This window comes from Lygodium microphyllum, chromosome 1, assembly GCF_053477565.2.
Source record: "Lygodium microphyllum isolate KBCC chromosome 1, Lygodium_microphyllum_v1.1.10, whole genome shotgun sequence".
Taxonomy (NCBI): domain Eukaryota; kingdom Viridiplantae; phylum Streptophyta; class Polypodiopsida; order Schizaeales; family Lygodiaceae; genus Lygodium; species Lygodium microphyllum.
This window is the reverse complement of record NC_141135.1, coordinates 939,665-961,392: the sequence shown is the minus strand read 5'-3', so window position 1 is coordinate 961,392 and position 21,728 is coordinate 939,665. Positions and strand designations below refer to the sequence as shown.

At 43.3% G+C, this 21,728-nt stretch overlaps 1 protein-coding gene across 1 annotated transcript; it reads right to left on the bottom strand.

Annotated features, from left to right (window-relative positions):
* Positions 1-10,191: 10,191 nt before the first annotated feature.
* Positions 10,192-11,564, bottom strand: LOC148040767 (uncharacterized). Its single transcript, XM_087686300.1, has 3 exons — positions 11,514-11,564; positions 10,376-10,949; positions 10,192-10,301 (listed from the first exon to the last, which is right to left on the bottom strand). The coding sequence occupies exons 1-3, from the start codon at positions 11,562-11,564 to the stop codon at positions 10,192-10,194; spliced, it is 735 nt and encodes a 244-aa protein (XP_087542426.1).
* Between the last annotated feature and the right edge of the window lie 10,164 nt (positions 11,565-21,728).

Sequence of the window (21,728 nt, the reverse complement as noted above, 5' to 3'; positions counted from 1 at the left end):
TTGAAGAAGATTATGAAGAAGATTGGCTAAAGATTGGCTAATATTTGAGCACAATGAAGAAGAATGAGACTTGGACTGATGAGAAATTCAAACATATCAAGAGGAAAGCTTACGGCTTTTTTCTTAAAGAAGGACATCTATGGAAGCACGCAAAGAAGAAGAAAGGAGCATCTGTCTAAGTTTTAGGTAACAAAAGATTGCAACAACAGGTAATGAAGGAATTTCATGAAAGCCTGTGGGCTGGCCATAGAGGCATATGGGGAACCTTTAGTAAAGTCAAAGAAAAATATTGGTCGCAAAACATGTATCGGGACATAGCACATTTTGTTGAAACTTGTTATGTGTGTCAAATGTATTCTATGGTCAAGCATCGAGATGGGTTACATCCAACTTATCCTTTGTCTATACATTATAGATGGGTTATTGATCTTATAACCATCCCTACAGGAATATGGAATATGCAGTATTTTGTGCTTGCAAGAGAGGATCTAACCAATCAAGTTGAAGGCAAAGCCTTAACAACCAAATCCACTCAAGCTGTTTGTCGTATTTTTCTTGAAGAAGTGTTTTGTAGATATGGTTGTGTGGGTAAAGTAACTACAGATAGAGGAGAGTTGGATGCTGATGAGGCACGTAACTTCTTTGCTCAATTGGGTATTAAGTTGGCTTTAACATCATCCTACAACCCTGAAAGGCAATGGAAAGAGTGAGAGAGGTCATCAACATATTCTCAAAGCTCTAGCAAAGTCTTATAGAGGAAAGATCAAAGAACGGCCTAAAATGCTACCTTTTGCATTATGGGCTGACCGGACTACTCACAGTTCAATGACTGGCTATATGCCAGCTAAACTTATGCATAGACAACAACCAATTATGCCAATTGAAGAATCTATTCTCACATGAAGTTTTCTACCATGGAAGGAAGGCATCAGTAAAGAAGAGCTGCTGACTTTGCACATATGGCAGCTAGAAAGAAGGCCTGAAGATGTTCAAGCAGCTATTGGGAAGTTAAAGATAGCAAGACTAAAGAACAAAAGAAGATTTTATAAACGACATTGACTTCGACCAGAGAAATTCAAGAAAATGACTAGGTTCTTGTCTATTACAATAGCCTAGACAATCAATACAGTGCTTCTAGGAAGATGGTAAAGCGTTGATTTGGCCCATATGTGGTAAAGATCGTTCATGACAATGCCACATATTCATTGGCTGAATTGGATGGAACAAGCATGAAGATACCCATAGCTGGAAAAAGAATCAAGGTCTTCAAATAAAGAGAAAGTTCAACATATCAGCTAGAAGACTTCAATATAATTCAAGAGCATGAAGACATAGAGGAAGAAGAAGAGGCAGAAGATGAAGACATTGACATGGCAGAAGATACTTCTTCTGACACTACAAATCTGTAAGACTTTGGCACATGCCAAAGGATGTGCAAGTTAGGAAGGGGTTGATGTCGTGCCACTACGTGCACACCGTGTAAAAAAATCTAGAGTGTGGCTTCATTTTAAACACAATATTAGTGAGTTTGGGAATCTCCCAATTCCCATTTTTTGAATACTAAAAAGGTGGCTCCCAGATAACATGTCCATAAGGTTCTCAAAATCGTATGATGTGACCTATCATTGAAAAGCGCTTGAAAAATGGAATCTATTGAGATTAGCAAAATCGTACGACGCGTGATCGTTGTTTTTAGGCAGTGAGCAGCACTCCGAAAGTGGGAGATGAAGAAGTGATCTGGCACGATTTTGGTCAGGTATCTTGGTATTTAAACCCCCTTTCGGAGCCATTGGAAGCATCAGATTCGCGATCTGAGCAGCATAAAGGAAGGTATTATTTTGTACACGTTTTTTTCTATTATAGTTATATTTTCTCATAATGCTGAAAGAAATGTGCAGGCTTCATCTCTCTTAGTATTCTTCTATATTTTCTAAATTTTTTTGGGAGTATTCTTCTACATCTTCAATCTCTTCGAACCCCTTCTCTTCTGTCTACTCCTCTCCTTGAATCTACCTACACCCTGATATCTCTTATCTTCAAGAACTTGGCTTGAAACCTTCAACCCTTCTCTTATCTCTACCATCTCCGAAGTCTAAGCTCTTAAATCCCCATACATTCTTCTCTTGCCACATCCCTGTGGTGACCTTCAACCCTGCGCGCTGCGACACTGGACATTAGTTGAGTCTTGACTTGTATATCAGATGAGGTCTATGTGACCGGATGGCAAAAAGGTGACCATTGTGGGTCTAATCTTTGGATTGGACTAAGTAGTTAAGCTGGTAGCAACTTGAGGCACATTGGATCGTGTTGCAGGATAAGGGAGTTAAAAGGGGCCCTATTTTGGGGTCCGAGGGCCACGGAAGCAGCCCTTGGCTAGGGGGTCCCAAGGGGGCCAGCAGCCCCCGATCCTCGACGGTAAAGGGAATATTTCCTAGAATATTCCTTGGCCGACTAGTGGAGGCTCATATGGTAGGTCGGTCATGCCAACCTAACTTCCTTCATGGGCTATAAAAGCTAAACCCCTTCACTGCCATCAATGATCTATCTTTCACCCAGTCAGAGTTGCTCCAGCTAGCCTTAAGCTCTTCTCCTATCTTCTGTTTAGATTGCCATCTAAGCTTCACTGTGGAAGCGCACAGTTAAACAAAGCCATCTCTGTATCAGTTGTTTGGAGCTAAAGAAATTTTCTAATTCTCCTCTTATTTGTTGTGTACTCTCTATCTATATCTCTTTCTCAGATTTTGTTCGTTGCGCCGTGTAATTTTTACATGGTATCAAAGCCCAGGGGGCTCTAGGGATTGAAAAGTGCGCAAGAGGCAAAGGCTTTAATAGCAAAGAGGAACAATGTTGTCTTTCGGAAGCAGTTCTGGCGCATCAGGAAATGGTGTAGGAGGTAGTACTGCTATACTAGCTATTCAAACACTAAAGATTCGTCCACCAACCTTCAGTGAAGGAAAGTTAGATGGTACAAACTATACCTGGTGGAAGTTCAAAATTATAAATATCCTTGATTCTTATGAGCTTTTGGAGACTATGCTGGGGATTGATGTAGAACCATAGCCTACCCTTGACACATCAAATCCTAGTTTGATGATTCCTTTGAATGCAAATCTTCTACGATCTTGAAAAAAGAAGGAATGCAGATGCATTGTGTGCCTTAGTTACAAGCTATTCTGATAGTGTTTCGACTTTGACTCAGCATACAACCAAAGCATCAGAGGCTTGGAATGTATTGAGAAGTCAGTATGAAACACAAAACCAAACAAGGATTCAAAACTTGGAGAATCAACTAGCAGTGGAGAAGTTTGCTAAAGGAGAGATAGCTGAAGCATTCATCACTCGGATTAAGAATCTACGCGACTAGATGGCTGGTGCTGGGATAAAAAAGACTAGCGAGGAGCTAGAGAGGAGGTGTCTTCGAATTTGTCCACAAAAGTTTGATAGACTAGGAACTGCCCTTAATACTCAGGTGAGATCTCAAGCTTTGAGTTTTGAGAAGTTTTATGCATTATTGCTAGAGGAGAAGTTGAGGTTGAAAGCTTGAGAAGGAAGCAACAATGGAGATGCTACATTCTCTGCCAACATAAAAGGCAAAGGCAGTTCCTCCACCAAAAATGATGGTGACAAAAAGAAAAAGGGCAGTAAGAGGAAGTTTCAAGGAGAGTGCTTCTACTGCAAGAAGAAAGGACATGCGATTGTAGATTTTCGTGTCAAGAAGGTAGATGAAAATAATGGTACCCTTAAAAGTAAAGGGAAAGAGACAACCAATATGGTTGAAGTAGAGTTGGAGTTATTCATGGCGACCATTGAGGAGGTGTGCTCCTCGATGCGAGAAGAATCTGCCACTGACTCATGGGTGTTGGATAGTGGGGCCTCCCATCACATGACCAACAAGAAAGGTCTATATAGTTCTATGCAACCTCTACAAGAATCCATCACTGTGACAGTTGGAAATTATGCAAAATGCCTTGCTGCGGGCATAGGTACTATTTCATTTATTGCTGCAAATGGTGATGTCAAAAAGCTTTCAAATGTGTTGTATGTTCCCGAAATTAGGAGAAATCTATTATCAATTCCTGCCATAACTGATCTTGGTCATGAAGTGAGGTTCAAGAAGACAGGTGCAAAAATTCTTGACAGTGATGGCAAAGTTGTTGGCAAAGGAGAAAGAAGGAACAACCTATATGACCTAAGTGCTCTTATAGCCACCGTTGGAGTGGGCACAAGTAAGCTTTGATATGAAAGGTTTGGACACATTGGATTTGTAGTGTTGAAGGAGATGCACAAGCAAGGTATGGTTGCTCACCTACCTGCAATGATTGAATTGAAGGAACCATGTGAAGCTTGTATAATGGGCAAGCAACAGAGAAAGGCATTTCCACAAGAAAGCAAGAATAGAGCACATGCTTCTCTAGAGTTGGTGCATGCTGACTTGTGCAAAAAGATGCCTACATGGGCCTTGGGAGGATCTTCTTATTTTATGTCGACCACAGTAGGAAGATGTAGGTGTACTTCCTTCGTGTGATAAGGCTCAAGCTTTTGGTAAGTTTAAAGAATGACTAACACTTGTTGAGAATGAAACAGGGAAAAGTGTGAAGAAATTTAGAATAGATGGTGGTGGTGAGTTCAACTCAAAGGATTTTGAAGACTTTTGCAAGAGCAAAGGGATCAAGCATCAATTGACAACACCTCACACAGCTCAGCAGAAAACAGTGTTGTGGAATGCAGGAATCGCACCATTGTGGAGATTGAAAGATGCATGCTAAAGGGCAAGGGATTGCCTAACCATTTTTGGGATGAAGCTATTAATAGTGCAGTCTACATTTTAAATCAGAGCTACACAAAAGCTCTCAAGGAAAAAACACCTCCTGAGGCTTACACTGGTAAGAAACCATTTGTCTCACACTTCAAAATTTTTAGATGTGAATGTTATGCACATATTCCAAATGAGAAGAGAAACAAGTTGCAACCAAAAAGCAGAAAATGTATCTTCTTAGGTTATAGTGATAAGTAGAAGGCTTAAAAATTATATGACCAAGAGGAAAAGAAGATCATCGCGAGCTGTGATGTGGTGTTCTAGCTACATACAGTCGAGGAGGAGAAGGAAAGTTCTTCCACTTTATCATCAAGCAAAGAAGTAGTCCTCAGAGCTGTCCCTATCCTTAAGAAGGAAGCATCATCTTCAAACGATGAGGAAAAAGTTCACCAACCTGACATCACCCCACCGGAAAATCCATTGCCACGTTGGGTGAAGCAGCTCTATGACCACAATAATCCTATGCCCACATCTATTGAGGAGAAGGAAGATGGACCAAGGAGGTCTCAGAAAATAGAGGAGCAAAGGAGGGCTTCTGCTCACATAGTCAATATGGCCTTGATGGCTGAGATTATAAGACAAGTAAACGAGCCAACTGACTTAGAAGAAGCACTTGCAGATCTAGCATGGAAGGCAGCTATGCAAGGCGAGTATAACAACATAATGAAGAATGATACTTGGGAGCTAGTGGATCAGCCAGCAAAGTGGAAGGTTATTGGCACCAAGTGGCTTTGGAAGGTAAAGTACAAGGCTGATGGTACCTTAGAAAAGTACAAAGCTAGACTAGTTGCACAAGGATTTTCACAGGTTGAAGGGTTTGATTTTCAAGAGTCATTTGCTCCAACTGCCAGAATGACCACTATTCTCATAGTACTTGTAGTGGTCGCCCACAAGCAGTGGCCAGTTTACCAAATGGATGTTAAGTCAACATTCTTAAATGGTGACCTCAAGGAGTAGGTGTATGTGGCTCAACCACCAGGGTTTGAGGCCCCCCATTCTGAGAAAAAAGTGTGTAAGCTGAAAAAGTCATTGTATGGGCTGAAACAAGCCCCCAGAGCATGGTACCAACGGATAGATAAGTTCTTTTTAAGCTTAAACTTCAAAAGATGTGCCTCAGATGCTAAGTTGTATATTTACAGGGATGGTATAAAGTTTGTATTGATTGTCCTATATGTGAACGACCTTCTTATTACAGGTGACTATGAAGATATGATCAACCAAACTCGAAAGGCTTTGAGTTCTGAGTTTGAAATGATAGACTTGGGCTTGCTGCACGATTGTTTAGAAATTGAAGTCTAGCAAGAGCCAAGAAAGATCTTCATCTCTTAGAAGAAGTATGCATAGGAGATCTTGAAGGCATTAGGCATGACCGAGTGCAAGGAGATAGCTACACCTATGGAGGTGAATGCAAAGTTATCCGTTGAGGATACATCAACACTGGCACACATTGGGAGGTACAGCAGGAGGATGGTTGGTAGTTTGATCTGCTTGTGTAATACTAGACCAGATATCAGTTTTGATGTTGGTGTTTTGAGCATGTTCTCAAACAAACCTCATGAGAGTCATTGGAAGGCTGGGATGAGGGTGCTCAGATACTTAAAGGAAACCCTTGACTATGGTATCACATACAGTTTCGAAACTTCTCTTGTGGGGAATTGTGACTCAGATTGGACAGGAGACAATGATTCCAAGAAGTTCGTCTCTGGTTATTATTTCTCTTTGGGTTCAAGAATTTTCTCTTGGATTAGTAAGAAGTAGCCAACAATGGCATTGTCTTCTACCGAAGTAGAGTACAAAGGCAGCTTATTTTGCTACATGTGAAGCAGTATGGTTGAGAAGGATCCTATTGCATATGGGAGTATAGGATGAATAACCAAATGTGCTAAGATGTGACAATCAGAGTTGCATTGCCATTGCCAAAAATCTAGTTTTCATGCGCGCACCAAACGGGGATTTTATTTTTGCGGGCTTTCATTTTCGTTCTTTTCTAATCAATCTCTTTTTTTTGAGCTTTTTCGTGCAACATATCCATTCTGCATATAAATAGTCTTACTTAAGGAGTACGACACATTGCATTTACATGAACACACACACATCAAGAAAACAAAACCAACGGAAAACTAGTAAAATATATTCGTGTCAAATAGTTGCAAGGTACACTCTTCCTAAAAACAAATCAAAGATCCCAATGCATGTAATCTCTTAGACAAAATCGGGCATAGTCACATGACGAAGTGTATAATAAATATATATATAAAAGTAGTAACAAAATGAAATGTCTAGAGTCTCTCGAAAAAAAAAACACACTCTCTCTCAGCATGGTACCGGTCCACACACTATGGTGGACAAACACTCCCCATAGAGCACATCATCTATTTCTAGACACATGCAATGTCTCATCTCCTCTGCACTGGCCCGCGCCAAACCACCACACCCCGCAAACACATCCAAAACATAGTCGTAGCATTTCGTAAATGTAGCTAGTAACCACCTAACCATATCACCAATCACATATCACCAATCAAGATACAGAATCTTTGCGGCCATGCAAGTAGAAACAATGAAAATACCATACAAGGTAACTTGAGAGCAAAAACATGCAAGACTACTTACCAAAAGAAAAGATGAGACCTCTTTGCTCCGCCTCTGACAATAACACCATCAATGTCCATGGGAAAGACACAATCATCCATCGTGTAGCTACGATACGCTGGAAACAATCTCTCTGAAATCTTCTCCCCAGCCTCTCTGTCGTAGCAAGGCACAACATGACCAGCACGATGCCAAAGACACACAGTAAGATCAAGTACCTATTCACGAGTGGAAATAGAATAAGTGATCCATTTTTTTATTTAAAGCATGTAACATAAACTTTATTTAGAACATACAACCGTACGTTCAACGTATCCAACTTTGTTATCTTACCGCCTCTCTAGTAATGGGATGTCGATAAGCCTTGGAGTCACACATGAGTGTCCAAGTGCGGTGAAGAACAAACCCCACCCTTGCCGCATCCATAATAAACTCACCTATATGCTCTGCTAAGCACATAGTGACTAAGAATCCCTGGTCGGCCAAATACTCGCGAGCAAGGTCCATACAACCCATAACTAGACCCTTTGAGAACGTGTTCCACTTGGGAATAGTCATGCCCTCTACAAACAACATTGGTATTATGATATATGAGAAGTGAGTTTGATGTAAACCTTGTGTGATAGAAAGCATAACTTACCCAATGGGATGGGACCTAGAGCATCCACAAGCAAGCTCGTAGGAAAATCCGCAAATATCAATCGAGCCACCTCTTGACATGGAACTCCATCTTTGCTATAAAGATGCATCTTTTGTGTTGCAAAAAACTTGTTGATGCTATACACAAAACAACATAGTCATTAATGCAAAGTAACCGATGATGCAATGCTATATGCAACATGTAAATTGATGTTCTTGCAATATGTAGTTGTCATGTCTACCTATCAAGGGCAAATCTATCAATTTGGGTCACATCCACTAATAGAGCATCGACATATGTTTGATACTGGAACCCTGCAACAATTATCTCAAAGTAATTTATTTTTAATAATCATACACGAATTTCAAGTTAATATAAGACTTCTCACCTACTAAACGGGTCATAAGTCGCCTCTCCCAATTCTCTCGACCAAGAGATGAATCTGCAACAAAGGAGGTGGTGGGCGCCATAGAGGACTCTGGCACATTTTTTCTCCCTGGATTACCTTGAGTACCCTGGGTGGCACCTTTGGTAGCCTTTGTTGCTTGCTTCTCTACAGTGGTGGGTGCGGTAAGCAGTTCATGAGTATCAACTCCCTCCTTGAATCCTACATAGTATCATTCACCCTTAGACTCCCATGCATGAGCACGAAAACTATTGCTACAAAAGAGACAAGATGTTTACATAGATTGAAGTACTTACTGTCATGCAGATCTTTCTCTTGCTTAGGGATAACCCCCACAGGGTAATCCAGCCACCAAGGGCAAACACTTGCCTCCCATGCCGTCAATTTTCTATCACGTAATGATGGAGAATACATAGTGTTCTCATCACGAACATCAATCCACTCTCTTGTGAATTGCGGAGCTGCATCCAGCCTCTTCTCTTCTACACATTGTAGTATCCACCTGCAACATTCTTGCCAATTACGGAAGCAAATGCATGCAATCTAATATGAAAATCAGTCACACAATCTAATATGAAAATGCATGCTAACCTATAAATCACACGTTTGGCTGAAAATGTAAGCTCTGGCATCTTCTCTGCAACATCTGAAGATTTCACTCCATCCAAGAGGTGTACAAAAGCCTACACAAGTTTCACAAGTGCTTAACATTAGCACATATACATTTTAAGAAAGAACTTAAGAAAGCAATATGAATGCACTGCATTGAGTCAACCTGCATGACATGATTCTTCATGTTAAGCTTAAAGAACTCCTCAAATGAATCTGGTAGCTGTGGACCTTCTACTTGTATCCTATCAATCTGAAGTAGTGCCTCCGAATGCAAGTGAGCCCAATATGTCTCTTTCTTCATGTAAACCCGAAAGAGCTTATAATCACCAAAATGCGGGTATTGGGGGTCTTTGGCCTTTGTGAGACTCATAAGATGCAACAATATTTTTTTCCTGTGATGCACAACAATATACACAAATAGAAAGCATTGAAGAAAAAAGCATCACATACACACACCTTGCGTTATATATACAAATTACCTTTCCGTAGGGATTTTTGAGCTTGTGAGACAATACAGCTTGTCTCTTGTGATCTTGAGCATGCTTGCATCATCCCACTTTAGCCCAAATAACAACTTAAAGAACTCATCACCATTTTGGGGATTAGCAATGGATAGGTATTTGTAGCCCCTATCCTTAAGGCGCTCCTCTTCCACCCTTGTAGCCTTCTCCAAACGTTTCTTCCTCTCTACCTCATCTAGACCAAGAGCCTCAAGCTTAGCAGTTTCTTTTGAGATGAAGACATGAAATTCATCCTATCATTCCAAAAAAAAACTAAATTAGAGATAGAAAAGCACATCTCATACAAGTGAGCCATAGAAAGAAAATCACCTTCCATACAAGCTGAGATATTAAACCGCAAGGAGAGTTATACCATGGAGCAACACCATGATAATACCTTGCCTCTATACTCATCTCAACCTCAGCCCACTTCCTCATGGCCGGACTCAATCTATCTAGAATGGAGTCTTTGTTTGCAATACCAAACTTTTGAAACATATACACCTCATGCGCAATATTTGGAGTAACATGAGCTTTGGCAATACTATTGAAAACAAACAAAAGCATAATATGAGAATGTAAGTGTAACATATTACAAAGAGGAGCATAGTTAAAGGAAGAAGACTTAGGCGTTGGTGGTGTCTAGTGCGAGTAGTAGCTCTGCTTCCTTTGCCTTGGGCACCTCAATGAATTGGCACCGTACACTAACATGGTAGTGAGCACAGTCGGAGTACTCTGTAATTGAAAACCAACAAACATAAGAATGGGATACGAACATTCAATACTTGCATGTATAGTGGACAACTTACTTTCCTTGATGCGTTTCCACCACGTTTTAAGCCTGTGGTTTCCATCCCAAACCAAGAACTTTTTACCCTTAAGGTCTTGCCACTCTCTTCCAAGAGCCCTCTCAAAATCCTCATTTCTTTGACGCCATATTGGACCCCATTCATCTAGATTGCTGGCTGTCACAGACATGGTCTCCCCTCTCGGACCTTCAACTGACACAAGGAAGTGTCCCATAGTCTCAAGATAACCAGTGGAATCAAAGGAAGGAATCAACCACTGGGCATCATCCGTAGCAAATCTGACTGCCTCATGAGCCACTAATCTGCAAAGAGGCACAAGAGGAGGTAGCGTCCTCTTTTTTATATAAAATTGACTCAGCACATCCTTCATCAGTCCTAGAGAGACTTGCTTGCCTAAGTTCCTTGAGTGCTTCTTTTCTTTTTCATCATCATTCTCCCTTTGATCACTATCACCACTCACCTCTTCTTTGTCATCTAGACTATCATGCTGCACATTAGTCTCTGTAGGAGCAGATATTAATAAGTAAAAATTAAAAAAAAGTAGCATTAAACCAATCATATTTAATACATAACACTGAACAAAGCGTCATATGTAAATGAAATGGACACATAAGTGACTACCTGTGTGCTCTGCAACCCCGTCAATTGTATTGGAGTCCCCATCCACTTGTGCTTCGTCATCAATGTAGACACATCTTTTTGGACCACGTCCTTTCTTTGTTGAAGGAGTGTCCATTGATCTCAAACGTGATGATGCTTCTTGCTCTAAGATCCGCCCAGGAACACATCCTGAACGTAGCTTCATACAGACTTCATGGCTACTATGAGGTGACACACATTTCTTTCTCTTTCTAAGCACTCTTTTAGGTGCCATAACTTTCTCTACACACTTACAAATAGATACACAATCAACCTCTTTAAGATTAACAACACAATCAATCTCTTTAAGATTAGCAACACAATCAATCTCTTTAAGGTCAAGGGACAAAGCCACGGATGAAGCCACACGCTTGTGCATAAGCCCATGGATCGTCCGCGCGGACGTGGACGATTGGGGGGTTCAATCTCTTACCTTATTCTCACGAAGCATATGGGACAAAGCCACACGCTTGTATCCATGGGGGGTTCAATCTCTTACCTTGGAGGCCCGTCGGACAGCATACGGGATGGCATACGGGACAGTTGCCATGGGGCATAAGCCCACCCATTGTCCGCGTGGACGCGGATGATTGGGGGGCTTCAAGGTGTTACCTTGGAGGCCCACACGACGGCGCATACCAAATGACGGGACGGCATACAGGACGGTTGCCACGGGGCATAAGCCCACCCATCGTCCACGTGGACACGGACGATTGGGGGGCTTCAAGGTGTTACCTTGGAGGCCCACACGACGGGACGACATAACCAAATGATGGGACGGCATACGGGACAGTTGCCATGGGGCATAAGCCCACCCATCGTCCGCGTGGACACGGATGATTGGGGGGCTTCAAGGTGTTACCTTGGAGGCCCACACGACGGCTTAGCCCACACGAAGCATGACCAAATTAACAAGCTAAAGCGTGACAAAGCTTAAGCATGACCAAAAGGCAAAAGACGAAGCGTGACCAAAAGACAAAGCGTGACCAAAAGACGAAGCGTGACAAAGCTTAAGCAAACGACCAAGCTTAAGCCCACCCATCGTCTGCGTGGACCCGGACGATTGGGAGGCTCAAGATGTTACCTGGAATGGATGAAGCTGTTGATATCGTGGATTGGGAGGCCACGGAAGAAGCCGTTGATTGGGAGGCCACGGACGAAGCCGTTGATCGTCGCTAGTGCTGCAGGAGTTACGAACAGTCGCGCAGGATACGAACAATCGCGGATGCTGCGAGAGCTGCAGGAGTTACAGACAGTCGCGCAGGATACGAGAGCTACAGGAGCACCGTCATTGTGGGGCACCGTCGTGAGGCACCGTTGTGAGCTACAGGAGCGAGAGCTACAGGAGCTACAGGAGTTACAGGAACGAAGCGAGAGCTACAGGAGCTACAGGAACGAAGCGAGAGCTACAGGAGCTGCAGGAGTTGCACAGTCACGCAGGATACGAAGCCGTTGTGTGGCACCATCGTGAGAGCTGTAGGACCTGTAGGAGCTGCAGGAGTTTTGGGGCACCGTCGTGAGAGAGAGACAGAGAGAGGGAGAGAAGGGAGAAGGGAGAAAGAGAAGGGAGAAAGAGAAGAGAAAGAGAAGGGAGAAGGGAGAAAGAGAGAAGGGAGAGAGAGAGAAAGAGAAGGGAGAAAGAGAAGGGAGAAAGAGAAGAGAAAGAGAAGGGAGAAGGGAGAAAGAGAGAAGGGAGAGAGAGAGAAAGAGAAGGGAGAAAGAGAAGGGAGAAGGGAGAGAGGGAGAAAGAGAAGGGAGAAGGGAGAAAGAGAAGGGAGAAGGGAGAAGGGAGAGAGAGAGAAAGAGAAGGGAGAAAGAGAAGGGAGAAGGGAGAAAGAACGGAGAAAGAGAAAGAGAAGGGAGAAGGGAGAAAGAGAGAAGGGAGAGAGAGAGAAAGAAAAGGGAGAAGGGAGAGAGGGAGAAAGAGAAGGGAGAAGGGAGAGAGAGAGAAAGAGAAGGGAGAAAGAGAAGGGAGAAAGAGAGAAGGGAGAGAGAGAGAAAGAGAAGGGAGAAAGAGAGAAGGGAGAGAAGGGAGAGAGAGAGAGGGAGAGGAGAGAGAGTGAGAGCAAAGAGAGGAGAGAGTTGAGAAAGAGAGGAGAGAGTTGAGGAGAGACTTAATAACCCTAATAAAGAAGTTAGCCGTTGATTGCGTAATTAGGTAACTAGTTGGCCGTTAAATAATTAAATAATTAATACAACATAAATAAATTATGAGTGCATAAAGGTGAAGGATGGTGGGTGGTTGAGTCGTAAATTTTTCTACTGATTTCTCTCCGCTTGTAGTGACGGTGAACTATTGCCTTCTCTTCATCAAATACACACTATGAGCTATATTCAGAGTTTTCTTCTCTTCATCAAATACTAACCCACCAAAGGGCACGACATGTCGAGTTTTGCTATTTTGACATGGAGACTAGCCAGTGATTGCTTAGAGCACAGGGTTTCATTAAGAAATGGGGAGATTCTTTTGAGTGAGTACTACCTACAGAATCTATTGCCTCCAACACAAAAATTCCAGGGGTTGCAAGCCGTCATAGAGAATGATGGTGGAGCAAACAATGTCACTGTGTCTCCAAGATGGGATCATGAAGGGCATGCGCACTATCTGATTGATAGTACATTATCAGCCACCTACTCTATCAGGCACTCAAGTAACTATGTGTGCATCTCTAATAGTATTGAGCCAATAGAAGATGAGATTGACAACTACATTGATTGTACTCCAGGTTGTAGCAAATCAACTCCAGTGTGTCTTGACGTACACTCAGATAACAAGAAGGATGTTGATGGCAAAAATGTCGGGGAGGACCTATGTGTGGGCAGCCAAAGCGAGGACTTATCTTCCTATGATAACTCGATTGTAGCCTTCATTGAGGAGAAAGCTAGAACGGGTAGATTGAAAAAATTACTAGCGCTCTGTGGACCTCCACGAAGGGTGGATGAGCTCCCAATCGAGTATAATGGCACAATTGCTTTTGAGCTTCCAGCCACAGATAGCAAGAAACAAATGATGGGTATGGAACAAAAATATGATGGTCACCTGTGGTCGCGGCCCTCACAGACAAATACGGCAATTGAGTGCACTGTGCGCTTGAGCTATTGTCTTGGAAGTCTTCAATGTCTTAGGATCACTTGTCCTTACTACATAACAGAGGGAAAATACAATGATGTTTTTTTCCATGGTCACTTGGATAGAACCGTGAGCATGGGTTATCCTGCAAGTGAGGGAAACTCCAAGATAACATGTCACTATTGTCTTAATGTTTCTACTTGTGTAGCCATTTGCAAATGCATGATCTATTATGTGTTGCCGCTGGATCCTACAATGACATGTTTGGTGATCCATGTTGGGGAGCATGCTCACAGTGTTCAACATGGCACTAAGAGGGAAACCCTTGACAAGGTGCAGAGGCTTGTGAGCACGGTCCTAAAGATCGAAAAGGGAGGCCCACGAAAAATACAGATGCTAGTCGCTCGGCAGATGTTGTTTGAATCTTTAACAAAAGAAGACGAGTCGGAGGCGACAGAGGTGGATCTTAATCATTTTCTAGAAGAAATGATGCCACTTGTGTAGAATAAAGGGTAGGCTTGTGCATTATTATTTTCTACTTACAATGTATGTCCTGCATTTGAAATAACCTCTAATAAACACATAGGTTCAAAGGCATTGTTTCACAAGAAAGAGCCAAACAAGGTCAGGTGGTTGGTGATGGGTATGACAACATACTTCTTTTGCAAAAACGTTGTGTCTTCCCATTTTTCCATGGAAGTAGATTTCCAGGACAAGGTGATGCCAAGGAGAAGTGCTACTTGTTTAAAATGTCCACCAAGGGACCAGCATTAGGGGTGGACTTAGTGAATCGTATGAGGCGAATTGGGACTGGAGATTTATGTAACGTGTCCGCTAGAATCATCCCGGACACGTCTTAGCAGTCCATCGGGAAGGATGTCTAGAAAGCTCCGCCCGGCACTCCCATGGAATGTTACGGGACTTGCGTTCTAGGTCTTCCCGCGTCTGCCACGTAGCGGAAGTATCCTGGCCGTTCCCACTTAGGATCGACCTGAATTTGGGTTTTCCTGTTTGGTCATTATCTAGCAACAACTAGCGTCAGACCCGAGCGAACTACTTTACGCAGAAGCGCCCGGTCTGAAGTGGATTCACGCTGCACTTGGTTCAAGGAGAATGGGAAACGAGAGGGATGCAAGGCTCGACCTCTCTGCCATAAGGCATAGTCCCATTCCGTTCCCCTAAAACAGCGTAAATCGGGTAGGATGTAACACTAGGTCATCGTCCTCGTTATTCGCTTTGATGCTGAAGATCAACCTGCTGTTCGTCGAAGACTTTGAGAAAAGTTCCTAGCTAACCGGGACCACCCATCCATAGGACGGACCCATGGTCCATCCTCCGCACTTTCCTCGGTTTGTTTTAGTTATGTAATTACCTACCACATTAGTTTGACATATAACAAACAGCTTCTTTGATTAACCCTGTTAAGCACTGGTTCCTTCACGTAATCTTATCACAGGACATAAAGAAACAATGCCAAACAACTTCTTTATTATCATTTTATCGTTTTATCTTTGAAATACAAGGAGTTCCCCGCCCGTAGGCGTATTCATAATCCGCCCGAAGGCTATCCAGTAATCCACCAGGGATCACTATTCCAAGTTTCCGCCCGTAGACTAGTATGCGGGCCTCGAGATCCAATCCCGAGTCACGTTAGTCTCTTGTGCAGGACCCGGAAGGCGAGGGATTTACAGCCAGAGCCCCCCCTGGCACCCAAGCGTTCTCCTGCTCCAAATAGAACTCAACGGAGAGACCTCTCGCGGCGGGTTCGGTCCACGTTCCCGGCGCGGCTAACAACCCCCTTGGTTAGGGTCAGGCAGGCAGTCGGGGGTAACTGAAGCTGCCTCTCCCTTCAGGCTTCAACCTGAAGTTTTAGATATCTTTTCATCCTTTAGTTCCTTGAGCAAACAATGCAAACAGTGCTTTCTAAACTATTACAAGCACAATCAATTCCAGTGGTCATTTTATTTGGCCAACTGTTAAAAAGTGAATCATTCTCTCCGAATGCATCCAGCATTCGACCTGGGATCAAATTGTGACTTGGCAAGATCCCCAATGGTTTGTTTGTTCACCCTTTTATCCTTGGGTTAGGGCCATACCCTGTTAACCCAACTTAATCAATACCTTAGGTAATAGTAAATCCTGGCGACCATGTCGCTTCAATTTATTGATTGGTCATTTGCTTTTCAGGCAAATACCTAACTCTCCTTTTTCTTGGCAATTATTCTCCAAGAAAGGATGATTACTCATCCTCTTGTAAGTTAAATTCTTTCAATAACTTGCCAACCTCATTTCGAGAAATGACAAAACTCTCTTGTGGACAAATCTCAAGTCTATACGATGTTGCAACTTTTGCACATGTGTTGCATCTATTCCACGGGATCATTCCATCCATTGAATGGCGTTTTCCGGTCACGGAATTACCTCCAGCCGAGTAGCAGGGTTTAGGGTATCTTCTTACCCAATCCATTCCTAATTATATTGGCCCACGGCCCTAGGAATTTCCAACTCAGTCGGAGTTTCATCATCTGTACGAGTGATCCTTAGGATGAAACCCTAGATCATTTTATGCATGAGCATCCAATTGACTCGACATTTAGTGAATATGTGTAAGATCTTTGGGTTTGCGGGTTTTGACTTGGCAACAAGTGTAAAACTAGGTCGAATTCTTACCGCACTAAACCCTAGTTAGCACTTGGGATACTTATCATATCGGCTGAACCATGCCCAAATGAATCCCTTGTGGTTTATGTGATTTAGACAACACAATATACTTGTCTTGCGACAAGGATGAACCCTTCCCAAAGGTAATAAACTAGATCAATAGTTTCCAACTACACCAATACGTGTAAACATGCGATTCACTGCTTCTACGCATCACATAGTTCACAATAACCCTATCCTTCCTTGGCGAAGAAAAAAAAATGCCTGATAATCTGGACACTAACTTTCCTAGGTCCTACTAGGACTTACATCAAATAATCATGCCACTTGCAAGTCCATAGATCATTTTCGTGCCCTTCTATTCCTTTTCGAATAACATCTTATGGGTGTTAACTTTTCCTCCTGAATCATTACAAGGAAGATCTATCTAAAAATGGGACATGCCATTAATCTTTCCATGCCTAGTAAAAAGGTGTACCTCAATAATTTCAACCTTGTAATGAGGCAACAGTTGTCCTAGGCTCGTCGCTTTTGAATGCACAAAACGAAACTTACTAATAAGGTCCTGCAAATGCATAGACACCTTATGCTCTTTTCATTAACTCCATTGAACGTACCAATGATCAATTTTCATATCTTAAGCTATCTCTAATAAATGTTCAAATAGCCAATTCATTTTCCACGTATGCTCGGGGTGAACCTCCCGCATCGCACCTTGTGATCTTTCTAGAGGCCATCGCGAATTCGATCTCCAATTAGCCTTTGTGGATTTCAACTTTTTGCCTTGGCTTGCAGTTTTTATGACCTTGGTCCGTCTCCCTTGTATGCGCAATTTCCTTTGAGATATGGCTTCCTTGACCGAAGTTCCGACTTGCAAAATTTGACTTGGGAAGGCCTTAGGGTTCTTATGAGGTCCTTTGGACAATGGAGGTTTGAGAACTTTAATCCACCTTGAAATTCCGGGTTTAGGAAGGATTTTGTGGGCCTTACGATGATGTTCGCGGAAAAGGGCTCATGCGAATGGGCCTTGCAAGAATGGAGACTTTAGAGTTCTTCTTCTCCTTCCCTAAAATCCAAGGACCGGCCTTGTAAGTGATTAGTGGGAGGGGCCTTTATGGGCTTCCTCTCTTATTCTTCAAAATCCCGGCCCATGGATGACTGGTGGGAAGGGTTTTGTAGCCTCCTCTTCCTCCAAGTCCCGGGATGGACTGATTGGGTGATTGGTGAGAAGGCTCGTAGCTTTCTTCCCTTCAAAGTCTCGGGGGGGGCGGGGGGGGGGGGGGGGGGGGTATGAATGGACTAGTGGGAAGGGGGGCTTAAGAAGCCCCCTTAGAAGCTTCCTAGAGAAGCTTCCAAGAAGCTTCTCTCAGCACGTGGCCACGTTGGGGGGGTCCCAATGATCATGGGAGGAAAAGGGCGTGGTCTAGGCGAGGACGGCGGCGGCCTGGTGGTTCCATGCGAGGTGGCGGCTCCCTGTCGGCGGCTTCCCAGCGGCCAGCGACCTTCCCGCACAGCATCCTCTCCTCTACGGCGACCTCCCTCCACAAGGCGACCTTCCCTCCCCTTCACACAGCCCGTCCCTGTAACGTATCCGCTAGAATCATTCCGGACACGTCTTAGCAGTCCATCGGGAAGGATGTCTAGAAAGCTCCGCCCGGCACTCCCATGGAATGTTACGGGACTTGCGATCTAGGTCTTCCCGCGTCTGCCACGTAGGGGAAGTATCCTGGCCGTTCCCACTTAGGATCGACCTGAATTTGGGTTTTCCTGTTTGGTCTTTAGCTAGCAACAACTAGCGTCAGACCCGAGCGAACTACTTTACGCAGAAGCGCCCGGTCCGAAGCGGATTCATGCTGCACTTGGTTCAAGGAGAATGGGAAACGAGAGGGATCCAAGGCTCGACCTCTCTGCCACAAGGCATAGCCCCATTCCGTTCCCCTAAAACAGCGTGAATCGGGTAATAGTTAATTCTAAGTCATTGTTCTCATTATTTGTTTCGGTGATGTTGATCATCCTTCTGTTCGTCGAAGACTTTGAGAAAAGTTCCCGGCTAACCGGGACCACCCATCCGTAGGACGGACCCATGGTCCATCCCCCGCACTTTCCTCGGTTTGTTTTAGTTATGTAATTACCTACCACATTAGTTTGACATATACAAATAGCTTCTTTGAATTAACCCTCTTATGCACTGGTTCCTTCACGTAATCTTATCACAAGACATAAAGAAAACAATGCCAAACAACTTCTTTATTATCATTTTATCCTTTTATCTTTGAAATACAAGGAGTTCCCGCCCGTAGGCGTATTCATAATCCGCCCGAAGGCTATCCAGTAATCCACCAGGGATCACTATTCCAAGTTTCCGTCGTAGACTAGTATGCGGGCCTCCAGATCCAATCCCGAGTCACGTTAGTCTCTTGTGCAGGGCCCGGAAGGCGAGGGATTTACGGCCAGAGCCCCCTCTGGCACCCAAGCGTCCTCCTGCTCCAAGTAGAACTCAACGGAGAGACCTCTCATGGCGGGTTCGGTCCACGTTCCCGGCGTGGTTAACAACCCCCTTGGTTAGGGTCAGGCAGGCAGTTGGGGGTAACTGAAGCTGCCTCTCCCTTCAGGCTTCAACCTGAAGTTTTAGATATCTTTTCATCCTTTAGTTCCTTAAGCAAACAATGCAAACAGTGCTTTCTAAACTATTACAAGCACAATCAATTCCAGTGGTCGTTTTATTTGGCCAACTGTTTTAAAAGTGAATCATTCTCTCCGAATGCATCCAGCATTCGACCTGGGATCAAATTGCGACTTGGCAAGATCCCCAAGGGTTTGTTTGTTCACCCTTTTATCCTTTGGTTAGGGCCATACCCTGTTAACCCAACTTAATCAATACCTTAGGTAATAGTAAATCCTGGCGACCATGTCGCTTCAATTTTTTGATTGGTCATTTGCTTTCAGCCAAATACCTAACTCTCCTTTTTCTTGGCAATTATTCCTCAAGAAAGGTGAAGTAACAGGATGATTACTCATCCTCTTGTAAGTTAAATTCTTTCAATAACTTGCCAACCTCATTTCGAGAAATGACAAAACTCTCTTGTGGACAAGTCTCAAGTCTATACGATGTTGCAACCTTTTGCACATGTGTTGCATCTATTCCTCGGGATCATTTCACCCATTGAATGGCGTTTTCTGGTCACGGAATTACCTCCAGCCGAGTAGCAGGGTTTAGGGTGTCTTCTTACCCAGCCCATTCCTAATTATATTGGTCCACGGCCCTAGGAATTTCCAACTCAGTCGGAGTTTCGTCATCTGTACGAGTGATCCTTAGGATGAAACCTTAGATCATTTTATGCATGAGCATCCAATTGACTCGACATTTAGTGAATATGTGTAAGATCTTTGGGTTTGCGGGTTTTGACTTGGCAATAAGTGTAAAACTAGGTCGAATTCTTATTGCACTTGGCACTTGGGATACCTATCATATCGATTGAGCCATGCCCATATGAATCCCTTGTGTTTTAGGTTACTTAGACAACTCAATATACTTGTATTGCGACAAGGATGAACCTTCTAAAGGTAATAAACTAAATCCAATGGAGAACAATAGTTACAACTACACCAATACGCGTAAACATGCGATTTATTGCTTCTACGCATCACATGGTTCACGATAACTTTATCTTTCCTTGGTGTAGCAAAAATGCATGATAATCTGGATACTAACTTTCCTAGGTCCTACTATGACTTACATCAAATAATCATGCCACTTGCAAGTTCATAGATCATGTTTGTGCCCTTCTATTCCGTTTCGAATAACATCTTATGGGTGTTTACTTTCCCTCATGAATCATTACAAGGAAGATCTATCTAAAAATGGAACATGCCATTAATCTTTCCATACCTAGTAAAAAGGTGTACCTCAATAATTTCAACCTTGTAATGAGGTATCAGTCGTCCTAGGCCCGTCACTTTTGAATGCACAAAAGGAAACTTACTAATAAGGTCCTGCAAATGCATAGACACCTTATGCTCTTTTCATTAACTCCATTGAACGTACCAATGATCAATTTTCATATCTTAAGCTATCTCTAATAAATGTTCAAATAGCCAATTCATTTTCCAATTGCATTTAACTTGACTAGTTGAATTCGAACATGCATGAGTGCTTCCTAATCCGTGAAGTTATCGTAAATAATTTCAATACTTTTGTGTGGAATCCAAATAGATCAAACCTGGACTTGTGGGCTCTGGGAAATATCCTCGTAAATACCAGGAGAAGATCCTTCCGCAGGCGCGTCTTGTGACTTTTTAGGGCCCATCATGACATAATTACGGACTTCCAGGTTGCCTTTTCCCTTACGCAATCGGTGAATTTGCTCGCCCTGGTACGCAGCCTCAAGATCTTGTTCTTTTCTCCCTGGTACGCAGGAGATCCCTTTCGAATTGTGGATCCTTGGGAATACCAGCTTGCGGAATTTGGCCTTATGGAAGGCCTCGCGGGGTTGGAGCTTGGTTTGTGGAAATGGGCCTTGCAAGAATGGAGGCTTTAGGGTTCTTCTTCTCCTTCCCTAAAATCCTAGGACCGGCCTTGTGGGTGATTGGTGGGAAGGGCCTTTATAGGCTTCCTCTTTTACTCTTCAAAATCCCGAGGGTTAAAGATATTGTGGAAAGGTGTTTAAGGACCCCTCTTCTCCTCTACAAGACCTGGGGCCTAGAGGGCTTATCGAAAATTTGGTAGGAAGGCCTTATAGGCTTCCTCTTTGAAACCCGAGGGGAAAAATTGGACTTGTGGAGGATCTAGTGGGACGGGCCTTTAAATCCGAGCCTAGAAGGCTTATGGGTGATCGGTGGGAAGGGGCTTGTGTTGGGAATCCACGAGAAGGGGGGAAACTTACACCGGGCTAATATGGGCTTGTGTGGGAATACAATGGAAAAGGGGGATTGAATCCCGGGGTAAAAAAAATGGGCTTATAAAGGGTTCCACGGGAAGGGGGC